The sequence below is a fragment of the Salminus brasiliensis genome, chromosome 2, assembly GCF_030463535.1.
Source record: "Salminus brasiliensis chromosome 2, fSalBra1.hap2, whole genome shotgun sequence".
NCBI classification, from domain to species: domain Eukaryota; kingdom Metazoa; phylum Chordata; class Actinopteri; order Characiformes; family Bryconidae; genus Salminus; species Salminus brasiliensis.
The window spans coordinates 43,626,999-43,654,969 of NC_132879.1; the positions used below are offsets into that span (position 1 = coordinate 43,626,999).

A 27,971-nucleotide genomic window follows, 5' to 3' on the forward strand; every position below is an offset into this window, starting at 1 on the left:
CACTACTCTTTAAAAAAAGGAAAAAAAAAGAATAAAAAAAAGAAGACGAAGACAAGGATGCGGCTCAGAAGACAACATAAGAGAGAGACTTTTTTTCTTCCCAAGACTTTCATAATCGGCGTGAGAGAGGGAGGAGAGAGAGAGAGAGAAAAAAATATATATTTAAAGAAATAAACGGAGGAAAAAGTGGAAAGTTGGCAGCAAACTGACTCGGAGTCTCTCGCCAGGCGGCACAGCTTGAACTTAAAGCTTTTTGAACATAATGAAGATGTGCCGATAATTAACATATGTAGTGTGAACAGGTTTGCTGGCAGAGGAGAGAGAAAAAACTCCAAGGTAAAGTTATTATTAGGGAGTAATTAGCTCTGTGAAGTAAATGAGTGGAACAATAGCTGCCAGCATTGACAATATGGCGCACATCTGAGAGAGTGGAGAAGTAGCGGCGGCGGAGAGAGTGGGTCCCACAGCTAAAATCTGTTTCCAGCCATATGCTCCGGCAATTAAAGCCGGGCCTCCGTGACCCGCCGCAGAAGAGGGGACACGTAGCCGTACAACCAGTAATTAATTTGTGTTGGATAGTGGCGGACTTGCGGGCTGCTACTTTCTGTAAGCTTGCTCGTGGCTGCATATTCCGAGGCTATGTGAACCGTCGCTCTCACATTGACTTCTAATTCCCTGGTTTCAGTTAAGTGGCGGACACGTGGGCTAGTACTCTGGGTTAGCGCGTCGATTAACAGCTAGCCTGCTGCAGCTAGCTTGCAGCTAGCTTGTGTATTCCGTGGCTACATAAACCATTTTCTCACTTCTAGGTTTTAGACAAGGCTTAATGATTCCTGATAGCTAATAAATTCGTGTAATTATTAGTTGAAAAAAAGCCAATGCTTAAGCTCTGCAACAACCTTTGGATGAATACAGAGGGGTTTAAATCTTGAAACAGTCAACAGAACATTGTCCGGGATTGGGATTGGTAGGTACAAGTGAGGGCTCCCATTGGTTACATCACCAGGAGTTGGATTAAAGGCCTTATGTGTAAACTATTGACAGAAGAATCAATCAGTCATATTTGGAATTTGAATGGGTGGGAGCAATATTGTGAGGTACAAACATAACTCTAACCTCAGATACATCACCAGTTAAAAAAAAAGGGGCTGTACATTTTGGATTCTGGCATGCTGGTCAACCAGCATAAGAAGCTGACATGCTGATGTCCAGCAAAACCTTCATTTGTTGTGTTTTGCTCACCGCATGACCATACTGGCTAGCATAAACCAGCCTGGACTAGCATAAACCATCTTAGAACAACTTAGACCACCAGACCACTAGTTTTCAACATTTTCTAGCCTGCAACAGTTAGCCTGGTGTAGCTTTAGATTCCGTGGCTGCATAAACCGTAGTCTCATATGTCTCATAGTCTCATATATACACACCACCAAAAGTCACCTTCCGTTCCCTGCAGATTTTGTTAAGCGAGCCCTACGTCGACAGAGTGAAAGTTTAATATGTGAAAAGATGATGCCAAACCGCAGCAGTTCGTTCATGCCACTGGCTCCATAGGCTCAGTAATTAATTATACACGGATCTAACAGTACTCCTTGGAGGCCGTGTAACTCGGTATCACAGCATAGATTCTAAATGATGGGATGAGGCCATTAGACAGCGTCTGGAATCACACAATCAACTTCCCTATTTTTTCCTCATCTGCGATAATTCCCTCCAAAAATCTCTCTAGCCGCCATTTTCCCGACACCACGAAACAAAGGGCCTTGTAGATTTTAGCCGCTAACACACTTCCATTTTCAACCCGATTCTGCCCACTCTTCTTCCAAGTACTCTTCATTTTTCCGCTCTTTCTTTTCCGACGGACAGCCCTTTTTTTCCGTGAGCCAAGGGCACCTTTGGCTGATTAGTGGCTAATGAAATTGAGTGGCGGGCCTGCGCTGGCGCTGCCTGCCTTTTATTAGCCCTCCATTAGGCGGGAGTGCAGGCGGTGCGTCAGCCGGCCGCCGTAGGTGGGCATAGCGCAGTGCCCATCTGCTTCGCTGCCTGTGTGTCCTTCCTCAAATAGCTCCTATTAGCTGGCAAGCCGCCGTGGCGGAGAGGAAAGTGTCTCCTGCCTACTTCCCCACCGCCACGGCGCACAGTGCAGGTACCGTTGACCATATCTGCCTGCTTGAGCTAAGATGCTACAAGCGATGAGGATGAGGAAGAAAGAAAAGGAAGGTCCCTATTGGTCCGACACACAGTGTCTCTCTGTCTATGCTGGTAAACATCCCTTTGCTCTGATTGGATCAATCTGATCTCTGATATTGTGCTGAAGAACATTCAGCTCAGGCCGGTTTTAGTGCTATGATGGTCACACAGCTACACTGCCCTGTGTTGTCTGCTTTTGGATGTGTGTGCTGTTTTCTTGCAACCATGCAACTTCCAGCCTTGTGAGCAAACCATTGATGTTCTCTGCCACCCTACCATCCTTCTGTCTGAGACAAATGGGGTTGATCTGGAATGTTGCTGTAATATAATAATTTCCCTAATTTTATCATGATGAAACCCACAGGACAAGTACACTGTGCAAGACAAGAGCAAGAACTTTTGGAGGTTCTTCAATTAGAAACTATGAAGAAACCTCTAAAGGTGGTTTAATGTGTTTTGAAGTGATTTTAATTCAAATTTATACAATTTATATAAAAAAAAAGCTTTTTATAGGCAAATTATAAGCATCCACTTTTTCCAGTCTTAAACAGCTTAATGTTTTTGTTTAGGAGTAAAGAGTGATGTCATGAGTGCAGCATTATAAAGTACCCAACTATAGCTAGATCGGCCCCTAAGAAAGCTCATACTAACACAATGCTAACCAGTAAATTCTTCATTACAGGCAGCTAGCTGCCTTTTACAAGCTTCCTTTTATCGTTAGCCACATTTGACATTTGGCAGTTTGGCCCTGCCTTGCCCTGCTTTAAGAAAAAGAAGGAGAGAAAACTATGAGAAAGACAGAAAACCACATGAAAACCAGCGTTTTACGCACAGCGCACAGAACCAGCTCAGCTGCCGCAGTAAGGAAAAACACCAATTACATTCATTTAGATGTAATGAGACAAATTAAACAATTACACAGCCAATTGGGTTAGCCGCTCCTGTGTGCAGGACCTGGACTAGCGCTGATGAGTGTGTTGTTTGTGCGCTAGCGGGTCTGTTATCCCTTTCTTTTCTCTCTCCTCCACACACACCCCCTTCCCCCCTCACCACCACGCATGGGAAAATGAATTTACAGTCCTGAGAAGCCAGCGGCGCTTAACAACCGAGTTGGATTCGGTTAAACCACGCTCGCGCTGTACCCAACATGCATGAGCTTCTTCACTGGTGTGCGGGCTTATTGGGTTAGCGTACAGAAAGGTAGGTTGGCCGTAATATGATTTCTATAAGCTGCTATTAGCTACCGTCGCCCCTGTGTCTGAAGACTTAAACAAGTTAAACACGTCAGGCCATGCTCCAGACCCTTGCTCCATGGCACTCCGCATTCCTTTCTTTGAGTTAGAGGATAGTACCACTAAACGGTGCGCGACCTGCGTCAAATTAACCGGCCGATGCTTCGCAGGAGGCCTGGTCAGGCCGCTGGTCTCCTGCTCGGCCAATGAAGAGGCCTCATGCAGAGCCAACGGTGAAACCGAGCCAGCGCAGGCGAGGCAAAGCTTCTAACACCGGCAGAGCATCCCACAGTGCTGGAGGAGGTGTGCGGAGAAAAGCTGCTAATGAGAAAACGAGGGTGCGGGCAAGGGAGGAAGTGGCTGTTGGAAGGGAGAAAGCTTTAATAAGGAGGAGTAGCAGCAGCAGTGGTGCGGACCCAAAGGCCTGCCTGGCTGTTACGCCTCTTCGCAAGCGTGGAAATGTATTATAGATGGCCTGTGTTTCATGCCTCAGTGCCTCGCACCTCCGCGTGAGCCTCCAGCAGCTCGGCAGGTGCTTTCCTTTAATCCAAAGTGGGCCTTCTTGCAGCTAGTTCAGTGGCAATGCCAGGGGTCCAAGCAGCGAGGGTTTTAATGAGAATCAAAGGTAGCTTGCGGGTGACGCTAGGTGTGTGTGTATAAGCGCGCCGCCCCTGGGGAGTCCCGTGATAGGGGGTATGGAGTGAGTATGTGCTTAGAGAGGTAAGGTAGCTTTGACAAGCTATTTTTAAGAGTTTCCAAACTTTCCACACATAGTAAGTCTTTCAAATGCTCTGCAGGAGTCCTGCCATACTGAGCTTCACTACATGTGGGAGTGGGGATTCATGAACTCTTCTGGCTCTTTTAGAAGCTTCTTGCACTCATACAGTTACACAGTGCACTTAACTCATGTCGCAAACTGCTCAGTCCAGCACTAACGTTATCGCTAGTGCTAACAAAAGCATGGTGTATGTCCATATCATCACTCCAAAATGATTCTTCTTCACTTTCAGGGGAAAGTGCTCTTATCCAGAGCGGGAAATGTGCAGACAGTGGAAACCAAATGCTATACTATGCTTATACTACAGAATGCAAAGCAGATAGAAATGAAAGAAATACATAATTCCATTCGAACAGGTCTTTATCAACTCTACTAACTACTGTAATAGTAATAGTATACACATACGGCATAAGACAGCATCATAAACCACTGTGTTAATAGCCGAAGACAACACAACCTTGAATGTTTCTTTGCCTGCATCTGTGGGGCCACTGTCTTTAGCACCGAAACAAATGTGAGCTCCATGAGCTGAAGCGAGGCTGATAAAGCGCTGCGATTGGCTGCTAACGAGCCTCTCTTCTGTCTGCTCAGTGTGAGAAACTATTGTTCCATGAGGCTGAATGCAGAGATGCTTGTTTGGGAAAAGGTTGCAAAGTCATGGGAAAAAGGAGCTTTGTTTCTCTGAGGGTCGTTTCTCTAAAGCACCCGAGCGGACGTGTTTTTGGAGCGGACACACACACACAGCTGCTCCAGACACACAACGTGCATACACACACACACACACACACACACACACACACACACACAAACTTACCAGCTCTGATATGCATTTGAAGTAGGCACATAAACAGCCATGCATACTTAGACATATTCAATTTTAGCTGTATAGTACATTCATGTATACACAAACAAACACAGCTGCATCACACACACACATAGAAGTGGCTATGGTCCAGTATGGGGGACTGAGTAAGTATGTGTGTGTGTGAATGGCCTCAGTGTGATAAGGCTTCCTTGCCAAAGGCTGGCAAGGCCTAGTCTTAAGGCTCACTTTTACAAACAAATTCGACTAGTCTTCTCCCAGTTTGCACCTATTATCCATGGGATATTATATGCTCTATTAAAGCAGCTGGACACATTAAAATTAATATACCCATTACTATGCAATCAGTTTGCTTAACCCCTATAAACAGTCAAAAGTGTCAAAAACAAACCTCTATTACCAAAGAACAGACCCACTGTTTTGTACAGAAGTCCCTGTAGTTACTGAATAATACACCTTAGTGTGTAATAAGGCCTGTTGCATTAAAGGGTTAACCAGAGAAGTTCATTATGGGTGTCAGGACATTCAATAAGTAGTTACTCTAACAAATCAGCTGTTGTTGCAATCAATTTGAAATCGATGGACTGGAAATCCTCCTTTTCGAGTTCATCAGCCTTGTTCAGGACTGAAGATGGACCGTGGGTCAGCTTCAAAAGTTCTAGTAGTGGTCAGTTTAGAAGAGCTGGTGGGTGATTGTTCATAGATGAAGAGGCTGCAGGATCAGCCACAAGACAGCCTGGCTGATTCTTGCCCTGTGATTGGTGGAGGGGGGTTGATTGCTGATTGGTGGACTGATTTCTAAGGTGTGTGTGAGGGGGTTTACGTTGCGCCCGCTCACGCCTGTCAACTAGAACTGATTGCCGTGAATTCCCATTGTTACACGGTGACGTCACTCACGCACACTTACACACACACACACGCATACACATACACGAATTTGAAGACACACCTGGATCTGCTGCTGCAGGAGGTTGATTTTGTGTTGCTGCTGCAGGAGCTGCTGCTGTTGCCGAGCAATCTGGAGGAGGAACGCAAAGTTGGACGTCAGCTTGCATATTCAGAAAGATGCATAAGCGTGCAAATGCACGTACGCTACTTCAGGAGTTCTCAGCATTCAAAAAGTGTTACGAATCAGTTTTTCAAATAAGATGAATTCAAATAAATGTCTAAAATGAAACTTCCCAACTATATAAAACACATTATTAATATGAATAAAACTGACAATTATTAACAACTGTGTGGTTACAGATAATTGTTTACAACAGAATGAGGCTCTCTGGAGCAGCCTCACATGACCTAAAGGTCACTATGTCCAAGTGTAGGCCAGAGTAGTATAACTCCCCCAACCCCCTTTCCACCCCACATCCCACACCCCCCACCATTGGCCTATAGAGCAGAGGAGCAGAGGAACTGTGATCTTTTGGGAAGTGGAGCTCCATCCAATACCTTTGGGAGGAGTTGGAGTGGAGTTTGTGATCCAGAATTAATCATCCAACATCAGAACCTGACTCACTAATGCTCATGTGGCTGAATGTAAATGAACCCACACAGCAATGTTCCAACATCTAGTGCCCAGCCTTCTCAGGGGGGCTTCATACTGCTGATACTCCTGATTTTGGGAGAAACGCTGGCAGATTGGTAGATGTCTACACACTTTTGTTATTCAATTAAGAAAGACCCCCCTCTTTAAACCCCACTGCAGAAGCCAAAATCACACATTTTTGGGCCTCAGAAGGTATACAGAGGCCATGCAACTGCATGTAAATCCAGCAAACTTCATTTAACATACATATAAAGCCAAACTGTGTGCATGTCTGTATGCTGACTGTACTAAAAGTCACAACTGTGTGCTTTTGCTTTTGCTTGTGCACACACACACACATACACACACACAAGAAAGGGGCTGTGGGGTGACGGTATTACACCTTGAGCATCGTTTGTGTGAACGCGGGAACGAGTATTTCATTTGTAAAGCTTCCCAGCAGCTACTTCATGCGCAACAAAGTTCCAGAAGCCTCTTCTCTATGCAAATAGCTGCAGATTTCTGCCTGTGTGCTAGAGGGGTCTGGAAGGAGCTTTCTCTTTCATGCACACAAATGCACACATACACACACACACACTAGCGTTGTGACTGTGGTTCGAGGTGCTGTGTCCACACACCCTCTCCCAGCTTTCGTATGGATCAGTGTGTTTGAGTTTTATTTAGCTCTCCTTACAATGTGCGCAGTGTGTGTGAGTTAGCAGGGCGTGCTCTCCTAAAACAAGAAAGTGTGTGTGCATGTGCTTATACACACCTCTGTAACACAGTGCATGTGTGTCATTCAGGTGGTCATTTTGCAGCTGAAAGGTAACACTGTGCCTCTGTATGCAGGCACGTGTGTGTGTGTGTGTGATGCACTTGTTTTACTATACTTGTGAGGACCAAATGTCTTCACAGGTGCTGTGAAAAACTGACTTTCTGATGTCTTCAGGCTGGTCCTCACTATATTAACTGTGTTTTATGGATTTGATGCTAGAACCTGAGATGGAACCGAAGGTATTTTAGATTATAGAAGATCAGAGAGCATCAAAAAATCTTTATCTGAAACTTTAAAGTTCAGATAAAGGTTTACAGTGCAGTGCTGTGCAAGAGAGAGTTTTTATTATTTGTTAGGTGTGCTTCACTAAGAGTGTGTGTCTGTGTGTGTGTAGTGTCACCTGAGATCTTAGTATCAAGCACCTCAAAGCTAGGCCATTGATCTAAGATCAGGCGTATCTGAGATCTATATCTATATGTACCATGTCTATATATGAGATCTTCAACTCCCGACCCTGAATCCAGTTGCGTATTTTGTAATCAGTTGGACAGGACTGGAAAATGTATCCAAGGTCTGGAGTTAAAGACTCTAGTTTAAGCAGTCCTATTTAGTGCGTTTGTGTGTATGTGCGCGTGTGTGTGCGAGTCTCACGTACCTGGTCTTGCTGCTGCTTGGCGAGCTCCATCTGCTGCCTCTGCTTCTCTATTTGCGAAGCAGCCAGCTTCTTCTGCTCCTCGTGTGCGGCCAGTAGCTGCTCTCTCAGGCTGCTCAGCTGGCTGATCATGCCCATCAGCTGCCGTTCCTTCTCCGCCAGGCTGTCCGGGGTACCTGTGGGGGTCACAGGTTGGAGGTCAGAAGCCAGCCAAGGGTGCACGGCGCCACATGTGTGTTATCACTCTCGCTCCGCTGCCGCATTCAGCAAGGGGCCGTCAAGCATTTGATGCGAGGTGACCTCTGCCCCCTGTTTGGCCTGAGCTGCTGTGGCAGTAGACGGCAACAGAGGAAGGGGTAAATCATTCGGCGGTATGTTGATTGGCCTAGAAGACTACCAATCACGCAGTGGTATAAATATAGAGAGCATATATAAAGCCCATTGTCCTGACACTGCATTAAAACTAAATTGCCGTGTGTGTGTGTGTGCTAGCCCTTACCATGCCTGTTTCAAATGTCAGGAGACAACAAATGTGTGTCAGTAGGCTTGTGTGTGTGTGTGCATTTAAGGACACATATCTATAGGTGTACACCCCCTCCGCACACACACATGGACACACACACACACACACAGCATTCACACAATCCCCCTTTGTTCCTTGTCTCTACCTTGAGAGGGGCCACATTCCTCAATGGGGGAAAACAGATGAGGAGAAGAAGAAAAAAAAACCTGGGGAGTCACAGGAGCTGACCTGACCTCATGCCCCCCACAGGAAGGTGAGAGTATGGTCCATTTATCCCCCCCCAATCCCCTCGCCACACACACACACACACACACACACACACACAGACAGACACACTCAACAATGAACAATAAAGGCAACTGTCAGGGGCGGCCCATTGGAAAAATAAGCCAGCGGCTGTCCTTAACAGCTCAGAGACTGGGCCTTTCACACACGGGTGTGGAGCGGAGCTGTGCCGCACAAGAGAGGGGCTTGTGTGGAAAGTGACGGCTCTTCCAGAGGGAGAAAGAAATAGAGAGAGAGATGGGGGGACGAGAAAAGGAGGGATAGAGGGATCAAAGGGAGCTTTCTCTGGTTTTTCGTGCAGCTGAAACGATCTCTGTAGGCCTCTCATTCATAGAGGGAGACTAATAAAACAAAAAAGACGAGGAGAAGTGATATACTGTAGGTAGTCTTCGGCTAGAACGGACAACAAGCGTACACAGTATTAACTCTAAGGGAGAAAAAAAGTATGACCTTTCTTTTTCTATACTATTCTTCAATACCATTCATTCACACAATTATACACCATTCGTGGCATATTAGAATTTATGTGACTAGGGTTGGATTGTATCCTGAGATTTTAGCCACATGCATTTACACTTGGTAGTGCAAATGTGTCTACAGGTGGACTGGCTGAAATCCTTTTGATATAGACCTTCAGAATATGTAAAAATGAATATGCATATTCTCAAATTATGGTGTATGGGTTGTACTGGGAGGAGTAAATGGTTGTCAAATGCTGGAGAGACGGACGCGTTTACACTGCTATAATATGTGCCTCAAATGCGTTTTAGACCACCTCCTGTTGTTTGAGTGATGGAATTTGTCTCTGAATTAAATTCATGTGGCTTGGCCTTATCCAGATATTATCTAGAAACTCAAAGACATATGAAGTGACCAGGCGTAAACGGGGTCAGTTACTCCTCCAGAATGTGGCGTATTAGGATCAAGAATGTGTATTAGAATTAGAAGTTTGAGCTACGTTCTACGATCTTAAGTGACCATCTTCAGGTAAAACAGCTCACTTTAAAGTTTTTTTAAAGAACAATTGTTGATAACAACGGTCTAGATGTCAATATTGGTGTTGTATTGGAAAAAAGGAAGTGTCATATGTGTCATTTCTATTGATTAGCTAATAACAAATTTAATTATACAGCTGTAAAGTTTTGTAAACTTTGTTTACATTGAGAATTGCCAGCTACTTGTCTGCATCTTCCACAAAAATGCACCACTAGAAGAGAAGCAAGAGTGTTCACAGTTCACAGAGTAACATTTCATCTGATTCTAATCAGAATAAAAGTGTTCTACTAACAAACACTAATCTGATATTGACTGAAAATTCAGAGTCTGCACCTCTGTCAGAATTTCAATAAGCGACGTGTGAGAAACAATTCATACACCTTTACAACACACTCTTGTTTTCGCTGGCAATTACTGTAACTTCTAAGGGTTAAACACGCAGAGATGTGCACAAACACACACACACACACACACAAACACACACACACACACACACACAAACACAAGAAACACAAGTCTCATCAATCAGGCCCAATGGCTTTTTAGCTTGGCTGTTGAGAGTATAGGCCGGGATCAATAAGCAGTTTCCTCTGCTTCCAAACATCCTTAGGCTACTTCTGCAGGCCGCCTCATATCACAGTCCACAGTAATTAACCAATCTGTAACAACGTAATAGCTGTCAAGCAGCCCTCACCCCTAATTAATGGCCAGACTTAACAGATAACTCCCCCAAGCACTGCACTGAGGTATAGAGAGAGAGACAGAGAGACGCAGAGAGAGAAATAGGAGAAAGTCTAGCCTAAGGGCATTCAATCACTTGGTCTCTTTTCTCTTTTCCTTTCAACCAGTTTCTCTCTCCTTCGCACACGCTCTCTTGCTCTCACTCTCACACTCTCTCTCTCTCTCAGTCCCTAACCATCTCTCTGCTTTGCCGAAACTGATCTGATCTCTGACACGCTACTCTCATGTGATGCTACAGATCATCGAGTTGAACTGGCCCCTAAAACAAAGCGGATCAGGTCCTTATCCAACTCCTCGTTTGGGCGGCGCTCAAACATTCCTAAGTGTAAACTTGCATGGACCAGTGATACAATGTGTCATACACACACATACTCACACATTCTCTCTCTCTCTTTCTCACATACACACTGGCTAGCCCTTCTTTAGCTTGTTTTTGAATTGCTGCATCCAATCAGTCAAAGCCCTGTTCTGAGCTGGAAGGGGTACACTAACCATCTGAGACAGCAACAACCCTTCAATCACACGTTTAAACTGGAGAAGATGGGCTTTCTGACAACCGGCCGTATGCAATAGTGTGTACTGTAAAATCCTAGGCCTGACCTACTCTACATCTGTTGAGAATACAGTTGCCTGTATTGTCCACCCTTTAGAAAAGAACAGTGTACACAGAACACCTACTGGCATCACCTTATGCCAGGCATGGGTTAGAGGGGTATAAAGCCCCCCAGCATTGAGCTGTGGAGCAGTGGATTCTCTGCTCCATTCCAATACTTCTGGGGTGAGTTGGAGAGTTGGGGATGAGGTGGGGTGGTGATTATCCAACATCCTGACCTCAGTAACACTCTTTTTGCTGAGTACAGTCAAATCCTCACAGCAGTGCTCTGAAATCTAGTAGAAAGCCAAAGTGTATATACACATCACATATGCCATGTGGCGTATTTTAGGCCAACTCCGGTCCAAGAACAAACAAGGAGGTAGGAGCTAACAACTTGCATATGTAGCACCAAGCTTGTCTCTTGGCGTATTTGAGGCTGCTCTTGTTGTCACATATGGGAGCGTACACTGTCCAGCTTCCAGCACAAGACATTCAGAGACTGGAGGCCGGGGACCTTTGAACACCACATGCCAATCGTTTATTGTTACTCGTCACAACTGCCCCCCATAAAAACAACTGGGTTTTCTGTTACTGTGTCGCCTGCTAATATGAGCACAGGGTTGGAAGTAATGCCACCATGTCTTTTGTCTTCGCTCTTGCTCAATCTGTCCCCCCCCCCTCATCTTGTTTGATGTAAACCAGATAATCAAGCACAACGTCCCATCTGCGGCCACTTCCGAGCTGCCCTGCGAAGGCCATCCGCTCCCAAGTTGGCTAATTTCAAAGTGCCCGCGCACAGGGATGCGCTCTGTTCCACTTGTAGCTTGTAGCGGCGTAACGTGTTCCTGCTGCGCTTGAGTGGCCAAACATGGTGTATCATTAACCGCGTTAGCGCTAACAGCCGTCGTTGCTTAGCAAGTCCACCCCCCCCCCCCCACCCCCAACACCCCTCTCCCACCTCGGTAGCTCATTAACCGGCCAGACGGCAAGGTTAGCGATGACGCTAACCTTCAAACGTGCACTGTACAAGCTTCAAAAGCATACAACTTTCGCTTGACAAAGAAACTTCTGCACACTGATGACATCAGCAGCTGTTCTCCAGCACCAACAAGGCTGGTGTGTGATAAAGGGGAGAGAGTTTCCTTTTATTCCGGCAGACTGGGGCGTGCGCGAGAGAACGCGAATCAATGTGTTTCTGCCGGCTTCCATTAGGAGGAACAAAAAGCAGGTGGCACATTTACGGAGCGACTAATGCGCTGTGACTGACTGTGGAGGAGCAGGAGTACAACAGGGATGGGAAGAGACACTGTATACTGTAGCAGCACACACACACATACACACACAGAATGGAAAACATGCATGCAGGCGCGTGTCACGAGGTGAATCTTCCACTTTACCTTTGATCTCTCCAAAGTGACCAGAGCCCATGGCCAGCAGCTTGTCCTTCCAGTCCTTGGATAGCAGCCTCTCAATGCTGGGGGCCTCTGCAGAGAGAGAGAGAGAGAGAGAGAGAGAGAGAGAGAGAGGGAGAGAATTAGCACAGGCAGGCCACATCACAATAAAGCTCATTTAAAGTCCATTTGCTGTAATAAAGGCTCGTCTCTCTAATGGCAGCAACAGCGGGGTGGGAGGAAGAGAGGATGGAGGGAGAGAGAGAGGGAGAGAGAGAGAGAGAGAGAGAGAGATGGAGAGACAGGCAGAGGAGAGCCGCTTCCTCACCTGCTGTTAGCCAATCATTAGCCCTGTGCTCCAGCTCACACAAAGAGGCTCTTAATGCACCACCACAATGGACACATTATCGAGCCTGCCGCTTTGTTTTTTTAATACGCTACGCAGATCCCCAGCTCCAGCAGCCCCCCAGCTCCAACTGAACACCCACCACCCCCCCCACCCCTCACCACCAACCCACCACCACCCCAAACGCTAATTACTAACCTGCCAAGGACGGACGTCTACAACAAGAGAGGGGAAAATTACCACAACTCTCAACCAGCCCTCCCAACACACAGAAACACACACATACACACCATCACCACCACAACAGCTAACTGAGATGTCAAACAAGAAGCTGATGAAAGAAAAAGCAGAGCAAAGCAGTGTTCGTGTGGGCATGTGTAAGTGTGTGTGTGTGTGTGTGTTAGTTGTGGCATAACGCAGAACTGAGACAATTAGGGATTATCCCCTAAAATGAAGGGGTGCAGTGAGATCTGGAGTTAAATGAGCCCAGCTCAAATAATGCCCCCAGCACTTAATGCTGGTGGGTTTACAGGTGTTTCTTGAAGGCCTACGCACACACACATCCACAATAACACACACAAACTACATTTTTTGGTTTTGAAAGTTGTCTTTGTCTCTCTCTCTCTCTCTCTCTCTCTCTCTCTCTCTCTCTCTCTCTTTCTCTCTCTCAGGGTCTCTCTCTCTTTTGTAATGACTGGTTGATTGTCTCTGTAATCACATGGCTTGAACCCTTAAGGTGCTGCCAAAGGAGCAGATGTCCCGTGCATGACTATTGACATTTATACAGCCTATTCAACCACACACACACACACACACACACACACACACACACACACACACACACCATCCTTAGGAAGACAAACACACTCACACACACACATGCACACACAGTAGGCACTATCCTTAGGCAGACACATTGGTACTAATGTCTATATAAATGAAAAAGTCACACAAAAAGGTACAAATACATCAATATAAGAAATGTGTCTGATTTTAGATGAGGGAAAATACCACACACACACACACACACACACACACACACACACATATTTGCTTTTCTGTGAAAGTGAAAAAAAAAACACCAGGTGGCACCATTAGTAATTCGGCTGCAGCTCATAACACTGAATACCAACCTGAAGGTTTGAGGCTGATACAGATTATGGGCACAGGTGAGGCCACACACACACACACGCCATATGATCACATTACACCAATACTAGCATACCAACACTGGCTTCCAGTTGAATTCAGAATTCAGAGTAATTTTTCGGTGGGTTTTTAAAGCACTAAATGGGCTGACCAGTGTCTTTTGAGGGTGCCCCTGGTTCAGAAAAAAAGAAAGAGAGACTGAGCTCTCTCAGTGGCAGCTCCAAGGCTCAGGAACAGTCTCTCTATTGAGTTTGGACGTGCTTTCTCCTCACTGGCTATTTAAGTCCAAACATAAACATACCTTTAGAGGCTTTAGCAAATCTTTAGCAAATGAAAACTTGAATTTGGTGCAATGTAAATTTTATGGTGTATTAAGTAACGATCAGTTAATTATAATTATTCTATTCATATTTGTTAGTTTATGCAGTCATGTATCCTTATAGGAGCAGGAAAAAAATCTTTAAATGTAATAAAACTTACATTGTCTATCGGTCCATTCATTATGACATTTTGCATTTATATAATTATGAACATTTTTCATGTAAAGAATGACAGCCAGGTTCACATTATGTCACAATATGAAAAATGGAGGTACAAGGTCTTTGCGTGATAAAGTAATGCTAGCCTTTAACTTTAACTTTGATGTTAGAATTTTGTTTCAAAAGTTAGGACATTTCTGGTCTAAAAATATATAAAATCAACCAAACAAACACACACACACATACACACACACACACACACACACAAACACACATGTACACATGACTATCCTCCCCCTTTCGCTCTCTCTTGGTTGTGCTTCATTCAGCCAATCACTTTCAGTTGTGCTGTTGCCCCTGACAGCAGCCCCGCTGTAGCCCCAACAGGTGTTATTAGCCTTCATCTCTCTCTCTCTCTCTCTCTCTCTCTCTCTCTCTCCCTCTCTCTCTTCGTGCGTGTAACAATGACGAACGCTTTTAAGCCAGAGAGCTTTGACAAGTGAAAGGACCGAACAAATGGCCACTCGATTGGCATGCCTTGCCTCTCTCTCTCTCTCTCTCTCTCTCTCTCTCTCTCTCTCTCTCTCTCTCACTTCCCCTCTCTGTCTCTCTCTCTCGCTTTCTCTCTCCGCTGCACCCTAATAGTTATTATTTTTATTTATTAACATGGCCACCATTGTCCGCGGTGACAGGCGCTCCACTTTAACTATTAATACAAATGGGTGAGGGCTCTGGTTTTATGACAGCTCACAGCAGGGATCGCATCGCTGCTTTATTGCCAAATGGAAGGCGCAGGAAGCCGACCCGCTGATGTATCTGCCTTTCATGCCACTTTCCTCCCTGTCTCTTTCTTTCTTCCTTTCGCCTCTTTCTTTCCCTCCTTCTTCTCCTCCAGCTTTTGTGTATGCAGAAACACAGTGGCCTTGGACATGCTGGATTAACACGTTGCACTGCCTAACACTGTCCTGCCAGAGGTTTTACGGATTCCTCAGACTGTACTGCTGATGTGGTATATGTGATTAATCTGGTACTAGAGAAGCGAGCTAAGAAGAGCCTGGTGTGGAATTAGGTTTATTATTTGTCACTTGGAAATTTTCCAAGAGGGTTTCCAAAGCTTCTGCCATTTTTGTGCCATTTTTTCACGTCAGAACTAACATAAATTGTGCCGACTCAATTCTTCCAGTAGCAGAATCAGAACATGGTAGTAACGTGGTAGTGCTTCGTAATCAGTGGCAAAGTGAGCATGGATGCGTGTGTGTGTGTGTGTGTGTGTGTGTGTTTTTCCAAACTATAAAAATAGTTTGAAGTGGCCGAACACTCCGCACTCTGAGAAGCTTTAAAAGACCACGTTTTAAAAGAACATTCATACAGCCTGTACTTATTGGATTTATCTGATGTGTCACAATTTTTTTCTACGTGATTTTTTTATTATTAAGGAAAACATGAATTCTCTCCTGAAGTATTCCTGGAATTGTTTGTGTTATGTGATCTTTTGGATGTACACTATGTGCTATTACACAGACTGTCACTCACAGTCATGCTGTACAGCTGTGTATGTGGCAGCAGTGTGGGATCCTGCAAGTCTGCATGTTGATGAAAGAGATGCATTTCTGGGACATTCGTGAGAAACACAACTACACAAGTAACGCAGTAACGCGGCGTGTTTGTGGATGAGAGACTGCATAAAGATTCCGAATGGGTTCTTGGCCTTGATTTATGGTTCTAGAAGAAACGTCTAATTGGTATATATATATATATATATATATATATACAGACTTTTATTACAACTACAAATGCTTTCACTATGGAGCATTACAACTTTGTAACAGTTGCCCCACCTTGGGACTGATCTGCTCTCTTGAAACATGATCAATTCCACATATTCATTTTTATTAAATTGATTTATTTTAATTACAATGATCATTACAGCTCTGTTCAATCCATCTGGAGACATCTAAGACATCTTCAGTTTAATTGAGAGCTTCCTATAATTATGAGACAGAAATCTGTTAATCAAATAATATTCATACAATAACTGAGGCTATACCACATACTGTATCTCATATACCACATGAATAACACCTGAATGCTACCTCTAAAGAGAGCAAGAGGAAGAATAAGAGTGAGTATATGAGTAACAGAGAGAGAGAGTGAGGGAGGGAAACAGAGAGAGAGAGCTCTCCAAAGAGCCCCTTCCTCTCCCATCCTATTCTCTCTCTCTGAGTGAAATTCAGGTTCTGCCTTTTATCTGACCACATTTTTTATCTTTCCAACCAAGAGCTGTTTTATCTGACCAATCCAAAGGCAGGGCCATGCTGTAATCCCAGTGTCCATTTGAGGTGAGGGTCAAGCGGCTTTAAAGGTGATACTGATAAAAAATTTAGGATCCACAACCATTGGAGTTCCGCTTGAATTCTCCAAACTAAAGAATAGATATAGTATACAGTTAGTTGTTTTTGCAAAAAAACATTGTTCTCATATGAGGCCAAAGGGTTTAAAAAAAATGAAGAGGCTAAACACTAGGTGGCTGTATGTAAATGCAAACATACATGTGACATCACAAAAACCATGAACTACCCCAGCATCTTCTCTACAGGCAGGCCCAGAGAACATGTAGTACGACATTAAGAGAACTGAATTAGACAATAACAGGTGAATTATGAGGCATTACTGGCCTTCATTAGCGCTGGTGGAATCTAGCAGCTGGCTAGAGGTCGAGCCAGAATGGCTCGGCCACCTGGCTGACGGTGCAAGCTAGAGCAGCTCTGGAGCTGCCTTCACTACGCCGGCTTTAAGCCTAGCCACATAGACAACACTGGTGCTACACACGGCACTGGCTAAAAGACTTCACAAGCAATTTCATCAGTCACTCGCTCTGTCTGTCTCTCTCCCTCTCTCTCTTTCTACACAACACACTCTCTCTATCCTTCCCACAGTCACTACTGTGCTTCTATTTTTTGCCCAGAACACTTCACCCTATGACTCAGCCCCAAACATCCAGCTCCATTTTTCCTATTATCTCATATTTAAAAAAAAACGGTGCTTGGACCCCTAAAATGGGGTGATCTGCACTGAAATAAAACATATAATGGAGGCACTGGTTAGAGGAGGAGAATAAGCGGGGTTGTGAGAAAAGAGAGGGAGAGAAAGAGAAAGGAAAAGACAGAGAGAGAGAGAGGGACGAGGGAGGGCGGGGGATGAACCAGGCCCTGGGAGGACAACAAAAGGTCCAGTGTGCGGGCGCCAGCTCCATGCGGGTGGGGAGGCCCAGAGGAAAGGCCCTGGCTCCTGGCTGATGCCGGCCCAGCGCTGGCCCGCTGAGACCCGATCCGCAACAGACTCGCATTCAACACTGCTGGCACTAACGCCACAGGTCAGCGTTCAGTAACCAATTATACACCAGCAACGCCAGTTAATCTAAGATTGGAGGAAGAGAGGCGTCTCCCTGTGGCCTTGGAGGAGGGGCTGACGCTGCAACATTACTGTGGGGCAGGGCAGCGACAGATGATGCGCACTCACGTAGATACATTTATAGCACACACACACAAACACTACACACTTCAAAAATGAAAATTGAAAACAGCAAAAATGGAGATACGTGGTGAATGCAGGACAGCAATATTATATATGTTATATATGATACATATGTGACATCACAGAAACCTGAAAAATGCAAAACAAGGACAAAAATACAGTTTAGAAAAATTTCATGTTTACATGCTATGTCAAGCTATGTTGTATTAGAAAGCTATATTATAAAGGTATATCTGTATGTATATATATGCCACTGATACGCATTACCTCCTAAACAGTCTCCTGAACAGTTCATTAATTCATTGATGTAGTAATTGTTTGTAGTAAATGTAGTAAATGAGGTAATAGATACCACATGCATGCAATGAATCCAATAAGGCCATGGGCAATAAGCAATAGAAGCACTGAAGCACAATTTACAGACAAATGTATTATATTTATACCTATATACTTATGCACACATGTACACACACTGGGCTTTGCAAACATAGAAACAAATGTACACACACACACACACACACAAATGCACACGCACTCACATAAACTCTCATAAAGCCTCTAATTAATTGCTGCAACTGTGGCTGAAACACTGTTGTATCTGTCCATGCAGGCGAGATCAATAAAGTGCTAAAGTGTGAAATAAAAATAAGTCACTGAGTTCATGTCATTTAAAAGAGGAGGAAAAGGAGGGAAGGGAGGGGAAAAAAAGCGCCACGTTCAGTCAAAACAAACATTTTCTCCCCCCGCGTGGCGAGACGAGGCCCCTCGCCGAATGAAAAGATGATCATAATCGCACTTGATGATCAATTAATGCGCCACTGCGATTTTGTCCAGAGACGCCGTTCAAAATTCCTTCTAAAGGCCGTTCAAACGCTCGTGCCGTAGCCTCGCTCCTGCCAGCCGCCGTGCAAGAGAGAGGCTTCCAGACACAGCTCAGGGGAAAGGAAAGAAAAAAAAAACATACACACACATGTGCACGAGCACACACACATACACGCTTTGGGTTCTCGTCAAAAGCTGCCATTCACGTCCACGCAAGGTTAAAAGCTAAAAGTCCCTATTATGTGTGCTGATGGGGGAGAGAGGCAATGCTTGGCAACAGTTAGTGCAAACACACTCATCCGCCGAAAATGTCTCCTTTTTTTTCCATTTTCCCTCTCGCAGAGGGGGAGAGAGAGAGAGGGAGTGTGTGTGTGTGTGTGGGGGGGGGGGGGGGTGTAGAGTGGTCAGTAAAAAGGTCAGCAAGTTAAACGATCCTTAGATCGTACCTTTGTCACCAGGGCAACAGGGACAATTTTCTGAAACAAAATAAAACTGGAGAAAAACACCTTGTTTTGGGAGGAAAAGGAAAAAAACAAGTGCTTTTCCAGTGTGTTTTTTATACACTCTATAAACGACACCGATTACTGTAAAGGTGACATCATTCAGGAGCATTAGGGAAAAAAACAAAACGTCATCATTTGTTATGAACCCGCATTAAAAACCTGAAGGGCAGTGTTCATAAGACTACCTAAGCACCTGCGTAAGCCTTTCATGACCACCGACAGTAACCTACGTATTGTCGCTGTGGGACAAAAACCTTTGACTTTGAAACATTTTTTTTACTTTTTGTCTTAACGTGAATCTGAAAGTTGTTTTTTTATATTTTGTCAAAATGTCATAAAATATGATGAACTGACCAATAGAAATGCTCCAAATTGGCCCCCAATAGACTTCCAATAAAAGTTAAGAAGTTTTTTTTCCTTCTTCTGTACACTTGCTGTCTTAACGCTGTCTTAACGCTTGCTGAGGTGCAATGGCATCACAACTGACAAAAGCAACCTTTATGACAACTGACACATGTTGGAATAAGCCTTCATGAGTGTTTACGTAGGTTTACGTCATTACAATTTATCAGCAGGAAACCCATCAGAACTATGAAATAATACATGTGGAGCTGACCAAAACAAGCAGCTTTACACACTTTGGAATTCTCTCAAGCAGCTTCATTCGAAGTCCTGAAGAAGCTCCACAGCATGCGTTGACCGAATTACAGGCTATTTGAAATTAATCAAAAACAATATTGATTAATTCATATGTCTTTAAGAGCGGCCAGGGGTGTCCAAACTATTGATTGCTATTGTGAATGAGGTAATGAATTCCACTTCATTTTGAGATCATCCACAGATGCTGAAACTGGTAAAAAAAACTATCTGGAATTGCACGGCTGCATTGCACGGCTCAATAGGGGTTCTTCAGTACAGGTAACGGTTCTATAGAGAACCATGACAACTCAAAGAACCCTTCGAACGCCTGCCTGGCTCTTTGCCTGGTTGAATGATAAGCTTTAAAACAACGGTTCTACATAACCAGAACCCTTCTGGAGTGTAGGGCTGAGGGGTCTGAGGTTGAAGTGGAGGTTCGATTCCGAACTAGAGGTTCTAGAGGTTTCAGCTGCTAATAGACATTAAGACATTAGGCTGAGCGGTAGTTGAAGGCAGGGTGGAATATGCTGGAAGCAGCTACGCCGACATATGAGAAGCGCTGAGGCTCTTCAGGTGTTTTTGGAGATGCCCAGGCGAGGAGAATTCAGTCGGAAAACTTCAGCGCTGCCTATTCCCATTGAGTAGCGGGTGAGATAATAAACGGGGAAAGTCATTTATCTCGAACTGGATTGTGCCCTTCGCTTTTCTGCATTCTTTCGCTGACAGATGGTGTTGTGGGTGCTTATGTCCAATTTGATTTGAACCAAAACGCGAGCCAAATTTATTCTGGCACTTCCCGCGCGCCGCCAAATTTACACTGCCAGATTGAAATAACTGTGCGCGGGGCATGACATTGTGAAAAAGAATGTGAACAGAATCGTCACGACATGTGAGAAAGTACGGGGGAAAATAAAGAAATTCTCAGAGGACGGCCAAGACGGAGCCGGCTGGTGTGGACGAGAGTAAAAAAGCAAGTATAGACGTTTATATAGGGGGGAATGTTCTTTTCTTTCTCTCTCTCTCTCTCTCTCTCTCTCTCTCATTCTCTTTCTCTCTCTGCTAGATTGACACGCTCACAGACCATGTTGAAAGAGGCTTCTTCTTCCTCCACCTGCAGCACACGGCTCAGTATCAGCTGAAGTGTGGCCGTCAAATTGTTACAGCATTAGCATAAGTGCTTCGCCTGGTTAAGTTTATTGACCAGGCCACGATAAGCTATCAGGCCGGGGCTTGCATGCTGAAACCCTGATAGCCGCATTACGTATGTTATTTACATATACTGCAGCGCCTGTATCTCGAGTACAATGTACTGATTACCCCTTGGTTAATATCATAACTAAGTTTGCTATACTCCCATGCAGCTAGACTTTGTATTGTCGCTGGACGCTTTGAATAGATAGCACGGTGTTAATGACCACTAAACATCACACCACTGTTCTTTGTGCTTTGTGTGGCTGTGGGCTTTTTTTTTGCCAGACGGTTTTATGGGAAAGGGTTAAGAGGCGAGCGGCGCTCCCCTCTCATCGGCGCTCTTGTCAAAAAGGCGCCCGGTTAAAGTAGGCCAAGGCATATTTGCGCTTCCTCAGCGTGCTCCATAATGGAAAATGACACTTTCAATCTGTCTCGTGGCAATAACCCGTGTTGAGCGCGTCTGGAGCGAAGCGGTCCAGTCAGCGCGGAGCTGTCATAGCCTGCGGCTCGCCGTCACCCGCTTTCACTGCATCACTGCTACATGACAACAAAAGAACACAATGTGTTTACCCCAGTCCCCTGATGCATTAACTCAGCACAGCAGAGAATAGACTTGCAGCGCGCGGACAGGAGAGAGTACGCACGCATACACACACACACACACACACACACATACACACACACGTCTTCAGAAAGCTCCCCTTCACATATACTTGTTCATACTTCTTGTTAGTGCATGGGGTCATACATATGACCCATGTGTTTTAGATATGTTGCCACTCTCAAATTAAAATCTCATTTTATTAAAACTTATTTGAATAAAATGAATAGACCAAAACAAAGAGTCTAAAATTATTTATTTTAGTATTATTATAATTTCCTTAAATGAAACTACATTACAGCATTAATAATTTATTGTCCTTACATTTCAGATGTTAGAGATGTCCTTCTTATGATAGCAACACATGGTATACTGTATAAACATATTTATATGTGCATATAAGTGAAAAATGAAAAAAATAAAATACAAGGTTTTTGCGTGACAGGGAACGACATAAGTACCAGGAAGTTTTGTACCGTATGTAATATGTCTTATATGTATTGTATTTATGTAACTACCTATCTGTAATATGTCTAATACGTATTGTATATATATATGTAAGCACATATACGTAATATGTCTCATCTACATTGTATATATGTAAGAATCTGTATGTAATATGATTGATCATACGCATTATACATAAGCCCATATATGTAATATGTCTCATATGCAGTTCGGAATATGTAAGTACATAAGTTTCTGTGTAAGTGTAAGTTCCTGGGCTTTCCCTAAAAAAGTGGGGACATTTTTGTCATACACCATGTCATACACCACGCACTGACACGCACAGCATCACACACATGTACACTCACGCACATATGCTCACACGTATTGACAAGCACTCCAAAAAGGATGCTGAAAGACACAAAAGAGGACAGGGTGTCTGTTAACGTCCCAATCACTGTGTGTCATGTTGAAGTGTGCCCAGGCTTTTGTGAAGGCAGCTGTCACACTCACCCACACACACACATCCCTGACATGCTAAAGCTATTTTGCATTTTGGAAGCAAAAAAAAAGAAAAAAAAAGAAAAAGAAATAAAAAAAAAAGTACCGAGCCTGGTCTTCTTGAGAGCGGCCATCTTTATCTTAACCTCCTGTCACAATAGAACGCCTATGGCAGGCGAACACTGTTATTAGTCATTTAATGAAACGGCTCCTCTGTCTCCGGCTCCGCTGTGACAGCCCAACATTGTTTATCATTTCATGATTTGCTTCGCATTCGTAGACTCCCTATTTTTATTTTTTTTTATTTTTGGTGGGGGGGGGTGTTATTTTCTGTTGTGACATGCGAAATTACACATGCGAGCACGCAGGTCCGCACCATCACACAAACAAGCAAATTGGTCTTACTTTACCTAACATTAAAAAGTGCTAGAAGGATGTTAAAAAACATACAAAACACACCCAGAGGATTCACGTCGGAGCAGGCCGCTCTGTCTGCACGCCAGGAGCGTTAAAACACTGGCTTCGCTTAAGAATGGCTCTTATTGTCTAGGCTGAGTTGCTCCCAGATACCGCTCCCCATGTGAGAGCCATTACGTGATTGTTAACAGCGCTAAAATTGCAGTGCCAGTGGCCCGCAAGCCCGGCGGCCTACTGCCGGCCTGACCCTGCCCACCCCAGCTGGGCCCAGACTGGTCCAAAGTGGTGCTGGTTCTGCTTGTTAGTCCTTCATGTAAGTGATGAACATCCTATTTTCCTTCTTTTTGTGCTGTGGGACCAGAGAGGGAGCTAGCAGGGTGCTCTGTGTTCACATGCTTTCAAGTTAAAGCTTCGATCGCTTGATAAGATCGGTCATGGGAATAACTCTGCGGTCGTTAACCTTATTGTTAAGCATCGCTCGGCCATCTGCACAACACAGGAACAAGGAACAGTGGCATGACATGACTCTCAGTCTCCCAGTTCTTCCCAGTCTTTCCTTTTTTGAGCCTGCATGCAAACAAAGACCAGGCATCAGAGGACACCTCTGTACTGTAGAAGGATCCACTCCAAGGCCCTGATAAAACAGCTTACTTTGTAAAGGTCTCACTTGTCATAAAGCCCGCTTTTGTCCATTGTGGAGTAATTTCACCTCAGCAAGTGTCAAGAGTGCAAAAGTGTCAAAAGTGATGCTTATGGAAAAGTGTTACCAGTTACACCAGTTACACATACTGTAGACTATCTATAAGTAATAATACACCCTGTATATAGTATGTTATGGGTAGTATGTAAGCACCTGTATGCAATAATGATATTCCCCATATGTTTTATATACATAATCTCTATCAAACAAAAATACCTTGTATCTCCAACTTCTTTGGAAAAGGCAGGAAGGGAAGGACAAAGGTAAAAACATCATATTCCAGGTCATTTTGGAGCATTTCTATCATCCTATCATCAGGAAATGGAGAGAATTGGGGAGAATATTATCAACAATTGACAGATTCAAATTATGTCAAAAAGTGAAAAACGTCAAAAATGAAGATACAATTCCTAATACGTTGCAGCATATCTTTGGTGTTAGCAATGTCTGCAACTTATAAGAAATGACATATTACTGCTATAGAAAGTGTATTCTGTGGCTCAAATTTGGAGTTAGAAAAATGTTTATTTCGTTTTCTTTTGTTCTCCACTGGCAATCCAAAGTCCCAGAAAACATCACAAGACCATGAGCAAATATGCCAGACACATGACAGGCTGTACATATACCGGGTTATGCAACAAAGCCTTTACACATATTTACTATCCTACATTGGACATATGATATAGACTCTCTATCACAATTTGCTTTGGTTTGGTAGCATATTTTAGGCCAATCTTCAGCTGAGTAAGGTGAAGCATCGTCCACTTCTGAGGCACTATGTCTAATCCGAACATTTCTGATGCTTCTGTGCACTTGTAAATTCAATGTCCTGCTGCCGTTGGCAGTCTTACCTCTTTAAAAAATACAAGTGAGCCCATGCCACCATGTTTCGCAGATGAGGGGGTAGGCTTTGGATCAAAAGCAGTTCCCAATTTTTTCCCCCCACACTTTCCTTATTCCATCAATCTGGTACAAGCTAATCTTCATATTATCTGCCCATTAGGCTTTGTTCAGGAACTCCACAGGCTTTTTAATGTACCCTTTTTTAATCAAACTGTACTAAACTTGGCTTTTCTGCCTTAATGGATTAGCAGCATTGTGGGAAACATCTTGCGGTAAATCAGTCGTCTCTTCATAGAAGTGTTCCACATACATTCTGCACAATGGTCTTGGTGGGAGCAACAGTTTTGGTCTTGTGGTTGAAAGTATTCTTTGGCTATTCAAAGCTGAGGTTATCTGATGACTGATTAACTCTGCTGATATATTTTTGTCCACAAGTTCTTAAAGTAGATAAGTCCAAATCAAACAAATGACAAATATAATAAATATTTAATCCAAAAATGTAATATAATATATCTAAACTTTACAGGATGATAAAAACATCTTAACTTTCTATGCAAAAAGAATTTAGAATTTTAGAGCATTTCTATTGGCCCATTCATCATAAAATATTGATGACATATAAAGACCATCTACCAGATATGAAAAGTCAAAAACAACCAAAAAAACATGCGTTCCTCCTTAAGTTGACTCCCTAAACACCATACGTCTGAATAAGCTGACCCGTATAAAAAAGCATGCCTATCGATTTAGTATTAAACTCTCTCTACTCCCTCACCCTCAACCTTAGCGCTAGTGAATGAATAGTTAACACAAGCACCACAAACACTCCTCTCTCCACATCATCAAGTTCTCCTCCTCTGCTGGCCCAAAATAGAGTATTAAAAGTCACTGGAAAAGTGAGAAGTAAAGTTTGTGTGAGCTCCTCACACGACTGTATGTGACTAGAGGATACGTGAAGCTGGCTAGCCAAGCAAGATATTGAAAGCGCTCCAACCGAATGATAAGCACGGCCCCTGTTGCTCTCGACATAAAGCACCTTGGAGGAGAAGAGAGTTGGAGAGGAGTGGAAGAGGAAAGAAGAGTGAGAGACAAGCGGGAGAGAGGGAGGGAGGGAGGGAGGAAGGGAGTGAGTGAGTGCATGTGTCTCACTTTCAGATTCAGCTAATTGCAAGCTGATGCCAGAGAGAGAGGAGGAGAAAACAGGGGCACGACACTGGCAGTGTGTTCGTTCGCACGTGTGTGTGTATGTGTGAGTGTCAGTTGAGAGGTGGTGCATATATGGAAGAGCTGCGCTGCGTGACAACTAGGTGACATCCTGTGTACTTTGCTAAACGCTAAGAGCACATATGTGCTGTGGATAGTCATTTCGAGAGGGAGGAAACTTGAAAACTTTGTGTTTGGAGGAAGATGAAGAAGATGAGGAAGATCAGGAAGAAGGATGAGAAAGCTGTGTGAGATGGATGAAATATAAATATCTCTATATATCTGTGTATACGTTGTTTTGTAGCTGTAACAATGGACCAGGGAACAGACGGCAAGTCTGTGTCTTTGTGTGTGCGCGGTGTGTATGTGTGTGTGTGTGTGGTTGTGTGTGTGTGTGTGTGTGTGTGTCAGCGGTGCTCCAGTAGTCTGGCAGAGTGTGTCAGATCCAGCTCAAAATGACTAGCAGCTGGAGGTGACAGTTGTTTTAACAGCTGAGCTGACAGGATTAATTCAAATGCACTGAAATCAAAAAGTGGAGGAACACCTGTTCTGTCTTCCAGCGGACCCTCCGTGCCCAGGCAGGGGAGCTGGAGCGGGCGCTCAGCCAGGGCCTGGGCGCTCTCTCTTGCGGGGTGCCGAGCGACTGCCGGTAAGGGGACCTGCACCCAAGGTTCCAGAGCCAGAGGAGGGTGAGCGAGAAAAGGGAGGGACAGAGGGAGGGGGCGGACAGGGACTCCGCCTCACTCGTCTCACAACATCTGGCTCAAATAAAGACTCTTTTTCTGGGCAGGGCAGAGGGGTCGCGACCCCCGGTGCCGGCCGGCGGAGACGGATAGCTTAATTTCAAAGCGGGCGGCCAGCGCCAGGCTTAGCGTTGGTGTTCAAAGACCCCCCATTGGCGCATGCAAAAAGCTCCCAGGACCCCCGTGTAAAGGCAGAGCAATACAGCCCTGCTGAACGACTCGTCAAATCGACCGCTAGGCTTGTTTGCTGGACAGGAGAGCAGAGGAGGAGACATAGCTTTACCCTGACTGCCAATGAAGAAAATCTGCTCTGGGTAGAAGAGCGAGGCTTATGTTAGCCTAATGCAATGAGCCACAAGAGGTCATGTGTTAGAGTGGTTTTACCATGGTTAAGAGGTGATGCATTGAAGCAGAGTGCCTACAATCTCCTAAACAGTGGTAAAATCACCATAACGCATGGCCTTGGGTTAAGTGCAATCAAATATAATACAATTAAATACAACAAAGTTTAATTAATCATTACCAAAAACCAAGACAATTCTTATTTAAAAAAACATTTCCCATCTTTATTACTTAGATTTAAACCGGCTTAAGGCTGCATGGATTGGGGAGTAAGCTTCAACCCCTCAGAACACAAATCTTCTACCAAGCTGTTAGGTAGGGTTGGTCCGTGGTTCCTAAGTAATATCATTTTATTAACCAGCATAAAAGCCTTCACTGGAAATGTAATGGATATTCAGGCCATATTTGTGTGTGTGTATGCGTGTGTATGTGTGTGTATGTATATATATATATATATATATATATATATATATATATATATATATATATATATATACATACGTTGGCTTCAAAAGAGGCTCGACCAATCAGATTTCAGAAATGAAGCTACCCATTTTCTCACATGCCTTTGCACAAAGGTGCTTGGCCACTGGCACTGCAGATACTCTACTCTCATTAATCCACCTCGACCTATGCAAATACACATAAATCTGCTTACTAGACTTCTTTACGTTATCCTCCATTAGAACTCGGCAAAGGGCTAACCGTATGTGTGTGTGTGTGTGTGTGTGTGTGTGTGTGTGCATTGCGGGATGGGATTTGGCTGTAACGGAGATAAAAGGAGATTTGTGAACTCTGTGAAAGACCACTAACCATGGATGATGGACCACATAAACCTTGCATAGCGGCCACTCAAGCACCTCAAGCCACGCTGCTGCAGTCTCCTGGAAACTCCTCCCACATCGCTAAAATCGCTAATTCGATGCTTTCATCTGAACTGAGCGCTGTGATCACTCAAAGTTGAAAGTGATAAAATAAAGTATATAAAAAAAGCAGCTGTATCAGATT

At 44.2% G+C, this 27,971-nt stretch overlaps 1 protein-coding gene across 7 annotated transcripts in view; it reads right to left on the minus strand.

Annotated features, from left to right (window-relative positions):
- The window catches only part of sox5 (SRY-box transcription factor 5), a 262,222-nt gene that overhangs the window by 37,496 nt on the left and 196,755 nt on the right, over window positions 1–27,971 (minus strand). For all 7 annotated transcript variants that reach the window (XM_072672872.1, XM_072672870.1, XM_072672871.1 and 4 more), the window contains 3 exons: window positions 12,510–12,596; window positions 7,976–8,148; window positions 5,973–6,041 (listed from right to left, as the gene is read on the minus strand). In XM_072672872.1, coding sequence (XP_072528973.1) covers window positions 5,973–6,041; window positions 7,976–8,148; window positions 12,510–12,596 — 329 coding nt within the window. The remainder of the gene's footprint in view (window positions 1–5,972; window positions 6,042–7,975; window positions 8,149–12,509; window positions 12,597–27,971) is intronic.